The sequence below is a fragment of the Lampris incognitus genome, chromosome 12 (genome assembly GCF_029633865.1).
Source record: "Lampris incognitus isolate fLamInc1 chromosome 12, fLamInc1.hap2, whole genome shotgun sequence".
In the NCBI taxonomy this organism is placed as follows: domain Eukaryota; kingdom Metazoa; phylum Chordata; class Actinopteri; order Lampriformes; family Lampridae; genus Lampris; species Lampris incognitus.
The window spans coordinates 51,886,645-51,900,881 of record NC_079222.1 but is presented as its reverse complement, the minus strand read 5'-3'; the positions used below and the strand labels follow the sequence as shown (position 1 = coordinate 51,900,881).

The window sequence follows — 14,237 nt, the reverse complement described above, 5'->3', positions numbered from 1 at the left end:
CCAGGTTTGGGGTGGGGGGTGGGGTTGGGATTGGGCCTAAATCTTCATAAAAGTGGCAGGCTGAAGACATTGAGGTGACATCTCTGTCTTTCCCCTCTAGGCTACGAAGGAGCGAGCTGTGAAATTGATATTGACGAATGTGAGGATCAGCCTTGTGAAAACGGTGGAGAGTGTTTTGAGCGTTCAGACCCGTCTCACTGGGAGATGGACTGGGAGCTTGGTTTTGCAGATGCTGTGGGATATATTTGCCAATGTCAGTCCGGATTTGCAGGTCAGCATCAATAAGAATTTAGATTTCTGAATTATTTTACATTCTCAGGGTCATTTTCACTGACATTGAATTTGGGGTGTTTTTTGGTATTTTTTAATAGGAGAGAACTGCTCTTTCAACATTGACGAGTGTGAGTCAGAACCTTGCCAAAATAGAGGGACTTGTGAAGACCAAATCAACGGGTACATCTGTATATGCTCTTCTGGATTTACAGGCAAGTCATCTAACTACGTTCTAGTCATGTTATTACCTGTCTAATGCTGGTAAAATGTTCAGCAGAACACCATATTTCTGACTAAAAATGATCTAAAATCTGTCTTGTGCCACCTGGTATGAACAAGATTAAGGACATCAAAAAAAGTTCTCATGCCTGTCTGCTCATGGTTAAATTGATATCACATCTTCAAAATTCTGAAGATATAAAAAAGCAATACTACTACTACTACTACTACTACCACTACTTTCGGCTGCTCCCGTTAGGGGGCGCCACAGCAGATCATCCGTTTCCATCTCTTCCTGTCCTCTGCAGCTTCCTCTGTCACACCAGCCACCTGCATGTCCTCCCTCACCACGTCCATAAACCTCCTCTTTGGCCCTCCTCTTCTCCTCTTCCCTGGCAGCTCCATATTCAGCATCCTTCTCCCAGTATACCCAGCATCTCTCCTCCACACATGTCCAAACCATCTCAATCTTGTCTCTCCTGCTTTGTCTCCAAACCGTCCAACTTGAGCTGTCCCTCTAATATAATCATTCCTAATCCTGTCCTTCTTCATCACTCCCAATGGAAATCTTATCATCTTCATCTCTGCCACCTCCAGATCCACTTCCTGTCTTTTCATCAGTGCCACTGTCTCCAAACCATATAACATAGCTGGTCTCACAACCATCTTGTAAACCTTCCCTTTAACTCTTGCTGGCAAATCACTCCTGACACTCTTCTCCACCCACTCCACCCTGCCTGCACTCTCTTTTTCATCTTTCTACGCACTCCCCGTTACTTTGAACAGCGGACCCCAAGTATTTAAATCCACACATGTTCATCACCTCTACTCCTTGCATCCTCACCATTCCACTGTCCTCCCTCTCATTCACGCATAAGTATTCCATCTTACTCCTACCAAATTTCATTCCTCTTCCCTCCAGTGCATACCTCCACCTCTCCAGGCTCTCTTCAATTTGCTCCTTACTCTCGCTACAGATCACAATGTCATCCATGAACATCATAGCCCACGGAGACTCCTACCTGATCTCGTCCGTCAACCTGTTCATCACCATTGCAAACAAGAATGGGCTCAAAGCCGATCCTTGATGTAATCTCACCTCCACCTTGAACCCAGCTGACATTCCAACCACCTCACCACCACCTTCATTCCACCTCACCATTGTCACACTTCCCTCATACATATCCTGCACCACTCCTACATACTTCTCTGCAACTCCTGACTTCCTCATACAATACCACACCTCTCTCGGCACCCTGTCATAAGCTTTCTCTAAAGCAACAAAGACACAATGCAACTCCTTCTGGCCTTCTCTATACTTCTCCATCAACATTCTCAAAGCAAACATCACATCTGTGATGCTCTTTCGTGGCATGAAACCATAATGCTGCTCGCTGATCATCACCTCTCCTCTTAACCTAGCTTCTATTACTCTTTCCCAAATCTTCGTGCTGTGGCTGATCAACTTTATACCTCTGTAGTTGCTACAGTTCTGCACATCGCCCTTGTTCTTGAAAATCGGTACCAGTATGCTTCTTCTCCACTCCTCAGGCATCCTCTCACTTTCCAAGATTGTGTTAAACAGTCTAGTTAAAAACCCCGCTGCCATCTCTCCTAAACATCTCCATTCCTCCACATCTTGACCAACCGCCTTTCCACTCTTCATCCTCTTCATAGCTGCCCTCACTTTCTTTGATAATCCACTGCACTTCCTGATTCACTATCCCCACATCATCCAACCTTCTCTCTCTCTCATTTTCTTCATTCATCAGCCCCCCAAAATACTCCTTCCACCTTCTCAGCACACTCTCCTCGCGTTTGTCAGCAAATTTCCATCTCTATCCTTGATCGCGCTAACTTGCTGCACTGTCCTTCCCAGCTTGGTCCCTCTGTCTAGCTAATCGGTACAAGTCCTTTTCTCCTTCCTTAATGCCCAACCTCTCATACAACTCACCATATGCCTTTTCCTTTGCCTTTGCCACCTCTCTCCTCACTCCTTGTACTCCTGTCTACTTTCTTCATCTCTCTGACTATCCCACTTCTTCTTTGCCAACCTCTTCCTCTGTATACTTTGCTGTACTTCCTCATTCTATCACCAAGTCTCCTTGTCTTCCTTCTTCTGTCCTGATGACACACCAAGTACCTTCCTAGCTGTCTCCCTCACTATTTCTGCAGTAGTTGTCCAGCCATACGGCAACTCTTCACTACCACCCAGTGCCTGTCTTAACTCCTGCCTGAACTCCACACAACAGTCTTCCTTCTTCAACTTCCACCATTTGGTCCTTGGCTCTGCCTTCACTCTCTTCCTCTTCTTGGTCTCCAAAGTCATCCTACAGACCACCATCCGATGCTGCCTAGCTACGTTCTCCCCTGTCACCACCTTGCAGTCTCCAATATGTTTCAGATCACGATCCTGCATAAGATTTAGTCCACTTGTGTGCACTTTCCTCCACTCTTTTATATGTCATCCTGTGTTCCTCCCTCATCTTGAAATGTGTATTCACCACAGCCATTTCCACCCTTTTCACAAAATCCACCGTCCTTCCACATTCCTCTCCTTGACACCATACCTGCGCATCACATCTTCATCATCTCTGTTCCCTTCACCAACAAGCCCATTGAAGTACGCTCCAATCACCACTCTCTCCTCCTTGGGTACCCTCTCCACCACTTCATCCAACCCACTCCAGAATTCTTCTTTCTCTTCCATCTCATACACACCCAACTTGCGGGGCATATGTGCTGATAACGTTCATCATCACAACTTCGATTTCCAGCTTCATACTCATCACTCTGTCTGACACTCTCTTCACCTCCAGCACACTCTTGACATACTTTTCCTTCAGAATTACCCCTACCCCATTTCTCTTCCCGTCCACACCATGGTAGTAGAGTTTGAACCCACCTCCGATGCTCCTGGCCTCACTCCTGGTCTCATGCACGTATATCCCACTCCCTTCTCTCCATCATATCAGCCAGCTCTCTCCCTTTACCAGTCATAGTACCAACAATCAAAGTTACGACTCCCACCTCCACACACCTGCCCTTCCTCAATATTTAAAGAAAAGAAGAAGTTTACAATATTTGTCTTCAGTACCACTCCTCACACGTTTACAATACTACTCATGTGACGATATTTTGTTCTCTAGTGACTACCCATCACCATGCCTAACCATTATGTCAATCTCCTAGGTGAAATTTGTGAAGTGGACATTGATGAATGTCAGAGCCAACCCTGTCAAAACGGTGGATGGTGTGAAGATGGAGTGGCTTCCTACATTTGCCATTGCCCTGAGGCAGAAATGGATGAACTTCCTTGGGGGGGTGATCTCTGCAATGTTAAACTCTATGGCTGTGTGGACCATGAATGTCAGAATGGAGCCACCTGTTATCCATGGCTAAAGGATGAAGAACATGGCCATACTTGCCTGTGCCCTAATGGATTCTATGATGAGCAATGTTCCACAAAAACCACATTCTCCTTCTCAACTCCAGGATACATTCATATTGAGGTTGTTTTAGAAGAGCAGGGACAAAGTGAAGCTGAGCACCATAGTCAAGCTGGGCCTGGGGTACAGCTACGTTTTCGAACAACAATGCCAAACATGTTACTTTTCTACAGAGGTGATATGGATAACCATCTCTTATTGGAGATTGTAAGTGGAGGTCTTCATGCAAATGCACTCTCGGAGGATTCTGAACTAGATGTCTTATTTCCAGGTTTGGTTAGTGATGGTGATTGGCGGGATGCTAATGTATTTGTGACCAAAAGCAGTCTGGTTTTGGTATTGAAGGGCCCTGGCTGTAACAGTGAAGGATGTAAAATTGTAGATGAAGACCCAAATGGGTCAAATTCCCACCCCTCTGAGGCTTTCACTCACATCTATGTGGGTGGTGCCCCAGAAGAGCATCTCAAGCAGACTGTTAGTGGCGCAAGTTTCATTGGCTGTATGGAAGACCTTATGATAGATTTTAAGCCTGTATTGCCCCAAGAGTTTCCAGGTGACCAACATCATGAGCTCGGCTGTAGTAAGACTGAATGGTGTTCGTCTGATCCCTGTTCTGGAAATGGACACTGTATAGACCTGTGGACCACCTATCTCTGTGACTGCCACCGTCCCTTTCATGGCGATAACTGCTCTCAGGGTAAGCACTTGTACTACCAGCAGACATCTTGTGAAATCAGATCTGAGAATCATTGAACACATTTTATTGTTGTTACAAGCAGAAATCCAGCACTCTAAAACTATTAAAAGGATGGTAAATGTAACATAAATAAATGCTGAGCTGGTACGCTGTAATATTAAGAGCCCATGAGAGGCTTCAAGGATGTTTTGTTATTTATGAGAATATTGTAAATCTGTACCACTTTTCTACTGCCACTCCAAGACTGCCATGTGTTTTGTTGCATGCCATCACATAGGCTAAATACTAAGGGAACCATCTGTGTCTATGTAAATACAGAGGTGAAATGTGTAAACTGTAACAGGGTTTCTGCAGGTCTCAACCAGTTAAACTTAAGGCTTTTAAAAACATTTTTAATACAATTTTTCTCCTTAATTGCACCCGATCAATTAGCCCCCTCTTCCGAGCAGTCCCGGTCTCTGCTCCACCCCCTCTGCCGATCCGGGCAGGGCTGCAGACTACCACCTGCCTCCTCCCATACATGTGGAGTCGCCAGCCGCTTCTTTTCACCTGACAGTGAGGAGTTTCACCCGGGGGACGTGGCGCGTGGGAGGCATGTGGTAGTCTGCAGCCCTCCCCAGACCAGTAGAGGCGGTGGAGCAGCGACCGGGACGGCTCGGAAGAGTGGGGTAAATGCCCAAGTACAAGTGGGGAGAAAAAGGGGAGAGTTTTCTTTTAAAAAAAGAAAAGAAAAAAGTGTATCAAATCAAATACAATACAGTAGAATATATTATGATACGACACAATACGACACAATACGACACGATACGGCACGACACGACACGATACGATGCGGCACGATACGACACGATACGATACGGCACGACACGATACGATACGGCACGACACGATACGATACGGCACGACACGATACGACACAATACGATACGATACAGCACGATACGGCACGATACGACACAATACGGCACGACACGACACGATACGATGCGGCACGATACGACACGATACGATACGATACGGCACGACACGATACGACACAATACGATACGATACAGCACGATACGGCACGATACGACACAATACGGCACGACACGACACGATACGATGCGGCACGATACAACACGATACGATACGATACGGCACGACATGATACGACACAATACGATACGATACAGCACGATACGGCACGACACGATACGACACAATACGATACGATACAGCACGATACGATATGATACGGTACGATACGATGCAGCATGATACGATACAGCACGACACGATACGGCACGACACGACACGATACGATACGACACGATATGACACGATACGGCACGACACGACACGATACGACACGATACGACACGACACGATACGATATGGCACGACACGATACGGCACGACACGATACGATACGGCACGACACGACACGATACGATACGACACGATATGACACGATACGGCACGACACGACACGATACGGCACGACACGATACGACACGACACGATACGACACGACACGACACGATACGACACAATACGATACGATACAGCACGATACGATATGATACGGTACGATACGATGCAGCATGATACGATACAGCACGACACGATACGGCACGACACGACACGATACGATACGACACGATATGACACGATACGGCACGACACGACACGATACGACACGATACGACACGACACGATACGATATGGCACGACACGATACGGCACGACACGATACGATACGGCACGACACGACACGATACGATACGACACGATATGACACGATACGGCACGACACGACACGATACGGCACGACACGATACGACACGACACGATACGACACGACACGACACGATACGACACAATACGATACGATACAGCACGATACGATATGATACGGTACGATACGATGCAGCATGATACGATACAGCACGACACGATACGGCACGACACGACACGATACGATACGACACGATATGACACGATACGGCACGACACGACACGATACGACACGATACGACACGACACGACACGATACGATACGGCACGACACGATACGATACGATACGACACGATACGACACGACACGATACGACACGACACGATACGATACGATACGACACGACACGATACGACACGATACGACACGACACGATACGACACGATACGACACGATACGACACGACACGATACGACACGATACGACACGACACGATACGACACGATACGACACGATACGACACGACACGACACGACACGATACGACACGATACGACACGACACGATACGACACGATACGACACGACACGATACGACACGATACGACACGATACGACACGACACGATACGACACGATACGACACGACACGATACGACACGATACGACACGACACGATACGACACGATACGACACGACACGATACGACACGACACGATACGACACGATACGACACGACACGATACGATACGACACGATACGACACGATACGACACGACACGATACGACACGACACGATACGACACGATACGATACGATACGACACGACACGATACGACACGATACGACACGATACGATACGACACGATACGACACGATACGATACGACACGATACGACACGATACGACACGATACGATACGACACGATACGACACGACACGATACGACACGATACGACACGACACGATACGACACGATACGACACGACACGATACGACACGATACGATACGACACGACACGACACGATACGACACGATACGACACGATACGACACGACACGATACGACACGACACGATACGACACGACACGATACGACACGATACGACACGACACGATACGACACGATACGACACGACACGATACGACACGATACGACACGACACGATACGACACGATACGATACGACACGATACGACACGATACGACACGATACGACACGATACGACACGACACGATACGACACGACACGATACGACACGACACGACACGATACGACACGACACGATACGACACGATACGACACGACACGATACGACACGATACGATACGACACGATACGACACGATACGACACGATACGACACGACACGATACGATACGACACGGCACGATGCGATATGACACGATACGACACGATACGATACGACACGATACGACACGACACGATACGACACGATACGACACGACACGACACGATACGACACGATACGACACGATACGACACGATACGACACGATATGACACGATACGACACGATACGACACGACACGACACGATACGACACGATACGATACGACACGATACGACACGACACGATACGACACGACACGACACGACACGATACGACACGACACGATACGACACGATACGGCACGACGCAACACGATACGGTACGGCGCGATACGATACGATACGATGCGGCACGATACGGCACGGCACGATATGATGCGGTACGGCTCGACACGATACGATACGACACGGCACGATACGATATGACACGATACGATGCGGCACGATACGATACGATATGATACAGACCAATTTATTAATAGGGACAGTTTGTTTGGAGATGCTTGTGAACACAAACCACAGTAACATGCAAACAAAGAAATGTTTGACAGCTGGGAAGAGTGGGTTAATTGGCTGGTTAAAATTGGGGCGAAAAAGCGGGGAAATCCAAAAGGAAAGAAAGAAAGCTCTTCTTATCGATCCGGTTTTGTGTTTTTTACACACTACAATATAAGTAATGATGTGAATTCATAGGCCATTACTGGCCCAAATATTGTGTGCATCGCGGCGCTGTCTTCATCCATAACAGACTTGCCTGCCCTAAAATAAGTCATTTGAGCAGCAGGTGTTCCTGGTGAATGCTTGAAGCCTCGAGTATGGACCCATTTTCCACATGGAAAGCTTCAACAAAGCCTTGCTGCACAGTCGCTACTTCTTAATGAATTTAAATTTTCTTAATAATCAACTTGTGTAATCAGTTTCTACAGACAAGATGGCAGTAATTGAAGCAAAGAAGTGAGAGTGAAATAGACTAACACTTTTTTTAGTGTAACACTGTTTGCTTTAATGGCCCGTGAACCCGTTCCTTAGAGCCTTCTTCTCATGTGCTTAGCCTATGTGACGTCACAGCATTTCTGTGAGCAGTCTGGTGGATTATCATGAGGGGTCAAGAAAAAAAGGATTGGTGGTGTCCATGACATTGCCAAATCTGCTTAAAATAGGACTTTAGGACATGGATAGCTGAGTTGTATGAGCTTTTTATTTTCATCAACTCGCATGGCTCATTACTACACATCAAGTCCGAGCTGCTGTGCTTCTACCATGGGTTTACTTCTCCTTTAAGTTCACTGTTGAACAGCTTGCCTGTTCTTCACATGGTATTGCTACTGTGAAGGTGAAGCTCTTTGTATTGTTTAATTTTCCTTGATTGATAACCGATGTCAATTCTGCTCTTACAGAGTTCCCCTCATGGACTTACAGTCACGAAGACACAGCGAGCTTCAGTATCTACAGTGTTGACAACTATCATGGGGGCAACTTCAGTGTTTCTTTATTTTTGCGGTCATTAAAGCCAGATGGTCTCCTTTTCCAGTTGAGGAGACCCTCGGAGGAAGAGGAAGGAGAGGTCTATTTCTCAATACACATGGGAATGGGGAGGGTATACGTCAGCTCTCTCCCCAATAGTGCTCCGCTGAAAGCTCCAATTTTTGTAACGAGTGGTGAGAAGGAACTTCTACAAGTGGAAGTCCATAACAGACAAGTCATTTTTGAGCACGCAGGTCTCCGCTACGGAATAGGAGAGATTCCTGATGTGGAGGTTAGCAGTGGAGATCTGGCCTTTATAGGAGGTCTTCCTGAAAAGTGGAACTCTGAAGTGTGGGGGGGGCACTTCAAAGGTTGTCTGCAGGACCTTCGTTTGGATGGAGTGCATTTGGATGTGGATTCATGGAGTAATTCCAAAGAAGAGGAGGTTTATTTACCAAGTGATGCTGAAAACATACAAATGGGCTGTATCAGTGATGACACCTGCCAGGTGGGAAATGTGTACTCCCTATTCCCCCCACACACTGTGCGATATATTGGCTGTCGTAGGGCCGTCTCAGATGGGCAAATGGCTCATCCTTACCAGTCTTGGGTCGTTCATTGTGAAGGGGTTAAGGAGTGCCATCGTAGGCTCTGACGAAGTTCACAACATTTCAGTTGTGATAATGTTGTGTTGCGGGGGACACGACTATAAAACTACAGCTACAACACCCTCCTGATGAGGGACTAATTTGAGCATGGTAGAAAATGACAACGTCCCTGCAGTTTTTACAAACAGAATATCCTATATATTTTCAACCAAAGGATCACATTGCCCAGTATGCCCTTTCTCTGTTATTGCACTGCTGTCATGGTATCAAGGAGAATCACCTGCTAGTCTGTGTGCAGACAGCTGCTTGGACGGTATCTAGACTGCCCTTCAAGCTCACTTTGGAGAAGTGCAACCCATTTTTTTCCCTCTTCTGTTTGGGTTTTTCTCAATGCAAACAAAAAGGTGCCGTAAGTTAGTGTAGCTGTACATTTTTTGTGTCAGACCATTTTAAACCGGTTAGACCATTTTAAATGTCTCCAGGAGAGTGTTTCCTTTTGTGTCGGTCACAGTTGATTTGCTGTCAGCCACCATGGTCAACATGGTCATAGCCTGGCTGTTGGTGCAGCGTGACAGTAGTCTCACTTCATGTTGGTGCAACGTGACAGTAGTCTCACTTCATGTTGGTGCAACGTGACAGTAGTCTCACTTCACGTTGGTGCAACGTGACAGTAGTCTCACTTCATGTTGGTGCAACGTGACAGTAGTCTGAATTCATGTTGGTGCAACGTGACAGTAGTCTCACTTCACGTTGGTGCAACGTGACAGTAGTCTGAATTCATGTTGGTGCAACGTGACAGTAGTCTCACTTCACGTTGGTGCAACGTGACAGTAGTCTCACTTCATGTTGGTGCAACGTGACAGTAGTCTCACTTCATGTTGGTGCAACGTGACAGTAGTCTCACTTCACGTTGGTGCAACGTGACAGTAGTCTCACTTCATGTTGGTGCAACGTGACAGTAGTGTCACTTCACGTTGGTGCAACGTGACAGTAGTCTCACTTCATGTTGGTGCAGCGTGACAGTAGTCTCACTTCATGTTGGTGCAACGTGACAGTAGTGTCACTTCACGTTGGTGCAACGTGACAGTAGTCTCACTTCATGTTGGTGCAGCATGACAGTAGTGTCACTTCACGTTGGTGCAACGTGACAGTAGTGTCACTTCACGTTGGTGCAACGTGACAGTAGTCTCACTTCACGTTGGTGCAACGTGACAGTAGTCTCACTTCATGTTGGTGCAGCGTGACAGTAGTCTCACTTCATGTTGGTGCAACGTGACAGTAGTCTCACTTCATGTTGGTGCAACGTGACAGTAGTCTCACTTCACGTTGGTGCAACGTGACAGTAGTCTCACTTCACGTTGGTGCAACGTGACAGTAGTCTCACTTCACGTTGGTGCAACGTGACAGTAGTCTCACTTCACGTTGGTGCAACGTGACAGTAGTCTCACTTCATGTTGGTGCAACGTGACAGTAGTCTCACTTCACGTTGGTGCAACGTGACAGTAGTCTCACTTCACGTTGGTGCAACGTGACAGTAGTCTCACTTCATGTTGGTGCAACGTGACAGTAGTCTCACTTCATGTTGGTGCAGCGTGACAGTAGTCTCACTTCACGTTGGTGCAATGTGACAGTAGTCTCACTTCATGTTGGTGCAACGTGACAGTAGTCTGAATTCATGTTGGTGCAACGTGACAGTAGTCTCACTTCATGTTGGTGCAGCGTGACAGTAGTCTCACTTCACGTTGGTGCAGCATGACAGTAGTCTCACTTCATGTTGGTGCAACGTGACAGTAGTCTCACTTCATGTTGGTGCAACGTGACAGTAGTCTCACTTCATGTTGGTGCAGCGTGACAGTAGTCTCACTTCATGTTGGTGCAACGTGACAGTAGTCTCACTTCATGTTGGTGCAACGTGACAGTAGTCTCACTTCACGTTGGTGCAATGTGACAGTAGTCTCACTTCATGTTGGTGCAGCATGACAGTAGTCTCACTTCATGTTGGTGCAACGTGACAGTAGTCTCACTTCATGTTGGTGCAGCGTGACAGTAGTCTGAATTCATGTTGGTGCAACGTGACAGTAGTCTCACTTCATGTTGGTGCAACGTGACAGTAGTCTCACTTCATGTTGGTGCAACGTGACAGTAGTATCACTTCATGTTGGTGCAACGTGACAGTAGTCTCACTTCATGTTGGTGCAACGTGACAGTAGTCTCACTTCATGTTGGTGCAACGTGACAGTAGTCTCACTTCATGTTGGTGCAGCGTGACAGTAGTCTCACTTCATGTTGGTGCAACGTGACAGTAGTCTCACTTCATGTTGGTGCAACGTGACAGTAGTCTCACTTCATGTTGGTGCAGCATGACAGTAGTCTCACTTCATGTTGGTGCAGCATGACAGTAGTCTCACTTCATGTTGGTGCAACGTGACAGTAGTCTCACTTCACGTTGGTGCAACGTGACAGTAGTCTGAATTCATGTTGGTGCAACGTGACAGTAGTCTCACTTCACGTTGGTGCAACGTGACAGTAGTCTGAATTCATGTTGGTGCAACGTGACAGTAGTCTCACTTCATGTTGGTGCAGCGTGACAGTAGTCTCACTTCATGTTGGTGCAGCGTGACAGTAGTCTCACTTCATGTTGATGCAACGTGACAGTAGTCTCACTTCATGTTGGTGCAGCGTGACAGTAGTATTACTTCATGTTGGTGCAACGTGACAGTAGTATCACTTCATGTTGGTGCAGCGTGACAGTAGTCTCACTTCACGTTGGTGCAACGTGACAGTAGTCTCACTTCATGTTGGTGCAACGTGACAGTAGTCTCACTTCATGTTGGTGCAGCGTGACAGTAGTATTACTTCATGTTGGTGCAACGTGACAGTAGTCTCACTTCATGTTGGTGCAGCATGACAGTAGTCTCACTTCACGTTGGTGCAACGTGACAGTAGTCTCACTTCATGTTGGTGCAACGTGACAGTAGTCTCACTTCACGTTGGTGCAGCATGACAGTAGTCTCACTTCATGTTGGTGCAACGTGACAGTAGTCTCACTTCATGTTGGTGCAGCGTGACAGTAGTATTACTTCATGTTGGTGCAACGTGACAGTAGTATCACTTCATGTTGGTGCAGCGTGACAGTAGTCTCACTTCACGTTGGTGCAACGTGACAGTAGTCTCACTTCATGTTGGTGCAACGTGACAGTAGTCTCACTTCATGTTGGTGCAGCGTGACAGTAGTATTACTTCATGTTGGTGCAACGTGACAGTAGTCTCACTTCATGTTGGTGCAGCATGACAGTAGTCTCACTTCACGTTGGTGCAACGTGACAGTAGTCTCACTTCATGTTGGTGCAACGTGACAGTAGTCTCACTTCATGTTGGTGCAGCGTGACAGTAGTCTCACTTCACGTTGGTGCAATGTGACAGTAGTCTCACTTCATGTTGGTGCAACGTGACAGTAGTCTGAATTCATGTTGGTGCAACGTGACAGTAGTCTCACTTCACGTTGGTGCAGCGTGACAGTAGTCTCACTTCATGTTGGTGCAACGTGACAGTAGTCTGAATTCATGTTGGTGCAACGTGACAGTAGTCTCACTTCACGTTGGTGCAGCGTGACAGTAGTCTCACTTCATGTTGGTGCAGCGTGACAGTAGTCTCACTTCATGTTGGTGCAACGTGACAGTAGTCTCACTTCATGTTGGTGCAGCGTGACAGTAGTCTCACTTCACGTTGGTGCAGCATGACAGTAGTCTCACTTCATGTTGGTGCAGCGTGACAGTAGTCTCACTTCACGTTGGTGCAACGTGACAGTAGTCTCACTTCATGTTGGTGCAACGTGACAGTAGTCTCACTTCATGTTGGTGCAGCGTGACAGTAGTATTACTTCATGTTGGTGCAACGTGACAGTAGTCTCACTTCATGTTGGTGCAGCATGACAGTAGTCTCACTTCACGTTGGTGCAACGTGACAGTAGTCTCACTTCATGTTGGTGCAACGTGACAGTAGTCTCACTTCATGTTGGTGCAGCGTGACAGTAGTCTCACTTCACGTTGGTGCAATGTGACAGTAGTCTCACTTCATGTTGGTGCAACGTGACAGTAGTCTGAATTCATGTTGGTGCAACGTGACAGTAGTCTCACTTCATGTTGGTGCAGCGTGACAGTAGTCTCACTTCACGTTGGTGCAGCATGACAGTAGTCTCACTTCATGTTGGTGCAACGTGACAGTAGTCTCACTTCATGTTGGTGCAACGTGACAGTAGTCTCACTTCATGTTGGTGCAACGTGACAGTAGTCTCACTTCATGTTGGTGCAACGTGACAGTAGTCTCACTTCATGTTGGTGCAGCATGACAGTAGTCTCACTTCATGTTGGTGCAACGTGACAGTAGTCTCACTTCATGTTGGTGCAGCGTGACAGTAGTCTCACTTCATGTTGGTGCAACGTGACAGTAGTCTCACTT

General features: G+C 47.0%; 1 protein-coding gene across 1 annotated transcript in view; it reads left to right on the top strand.

Moving 5' to 3' along the window:
* The window catches only part of LOC130122033 (protein crumbs homolog 2-like), an 81,603-nt gene that overhangs the window by 43,972 nt on the left and 23,394 nt on the right, over positions 1-14,237 (top strand). The window contains exons 5-8 of the mRNA XM_056291052.1: positions 101-271; positions 372-485; positions 3,685-4,638; positions 9,105-9,679. Of these exons, the coding sequence (XP_056147027.1) occupies positions 101-271; positions 372-485; positions 3,685-4,638; positions 9,105-9,679 (1,814 nt within the window). The remainder of the gene's footprint in view (positions 1-100; positions 272-371; positions 486-3,684; positions 4,639-9,104; positions 9,680-14,237) is intronic.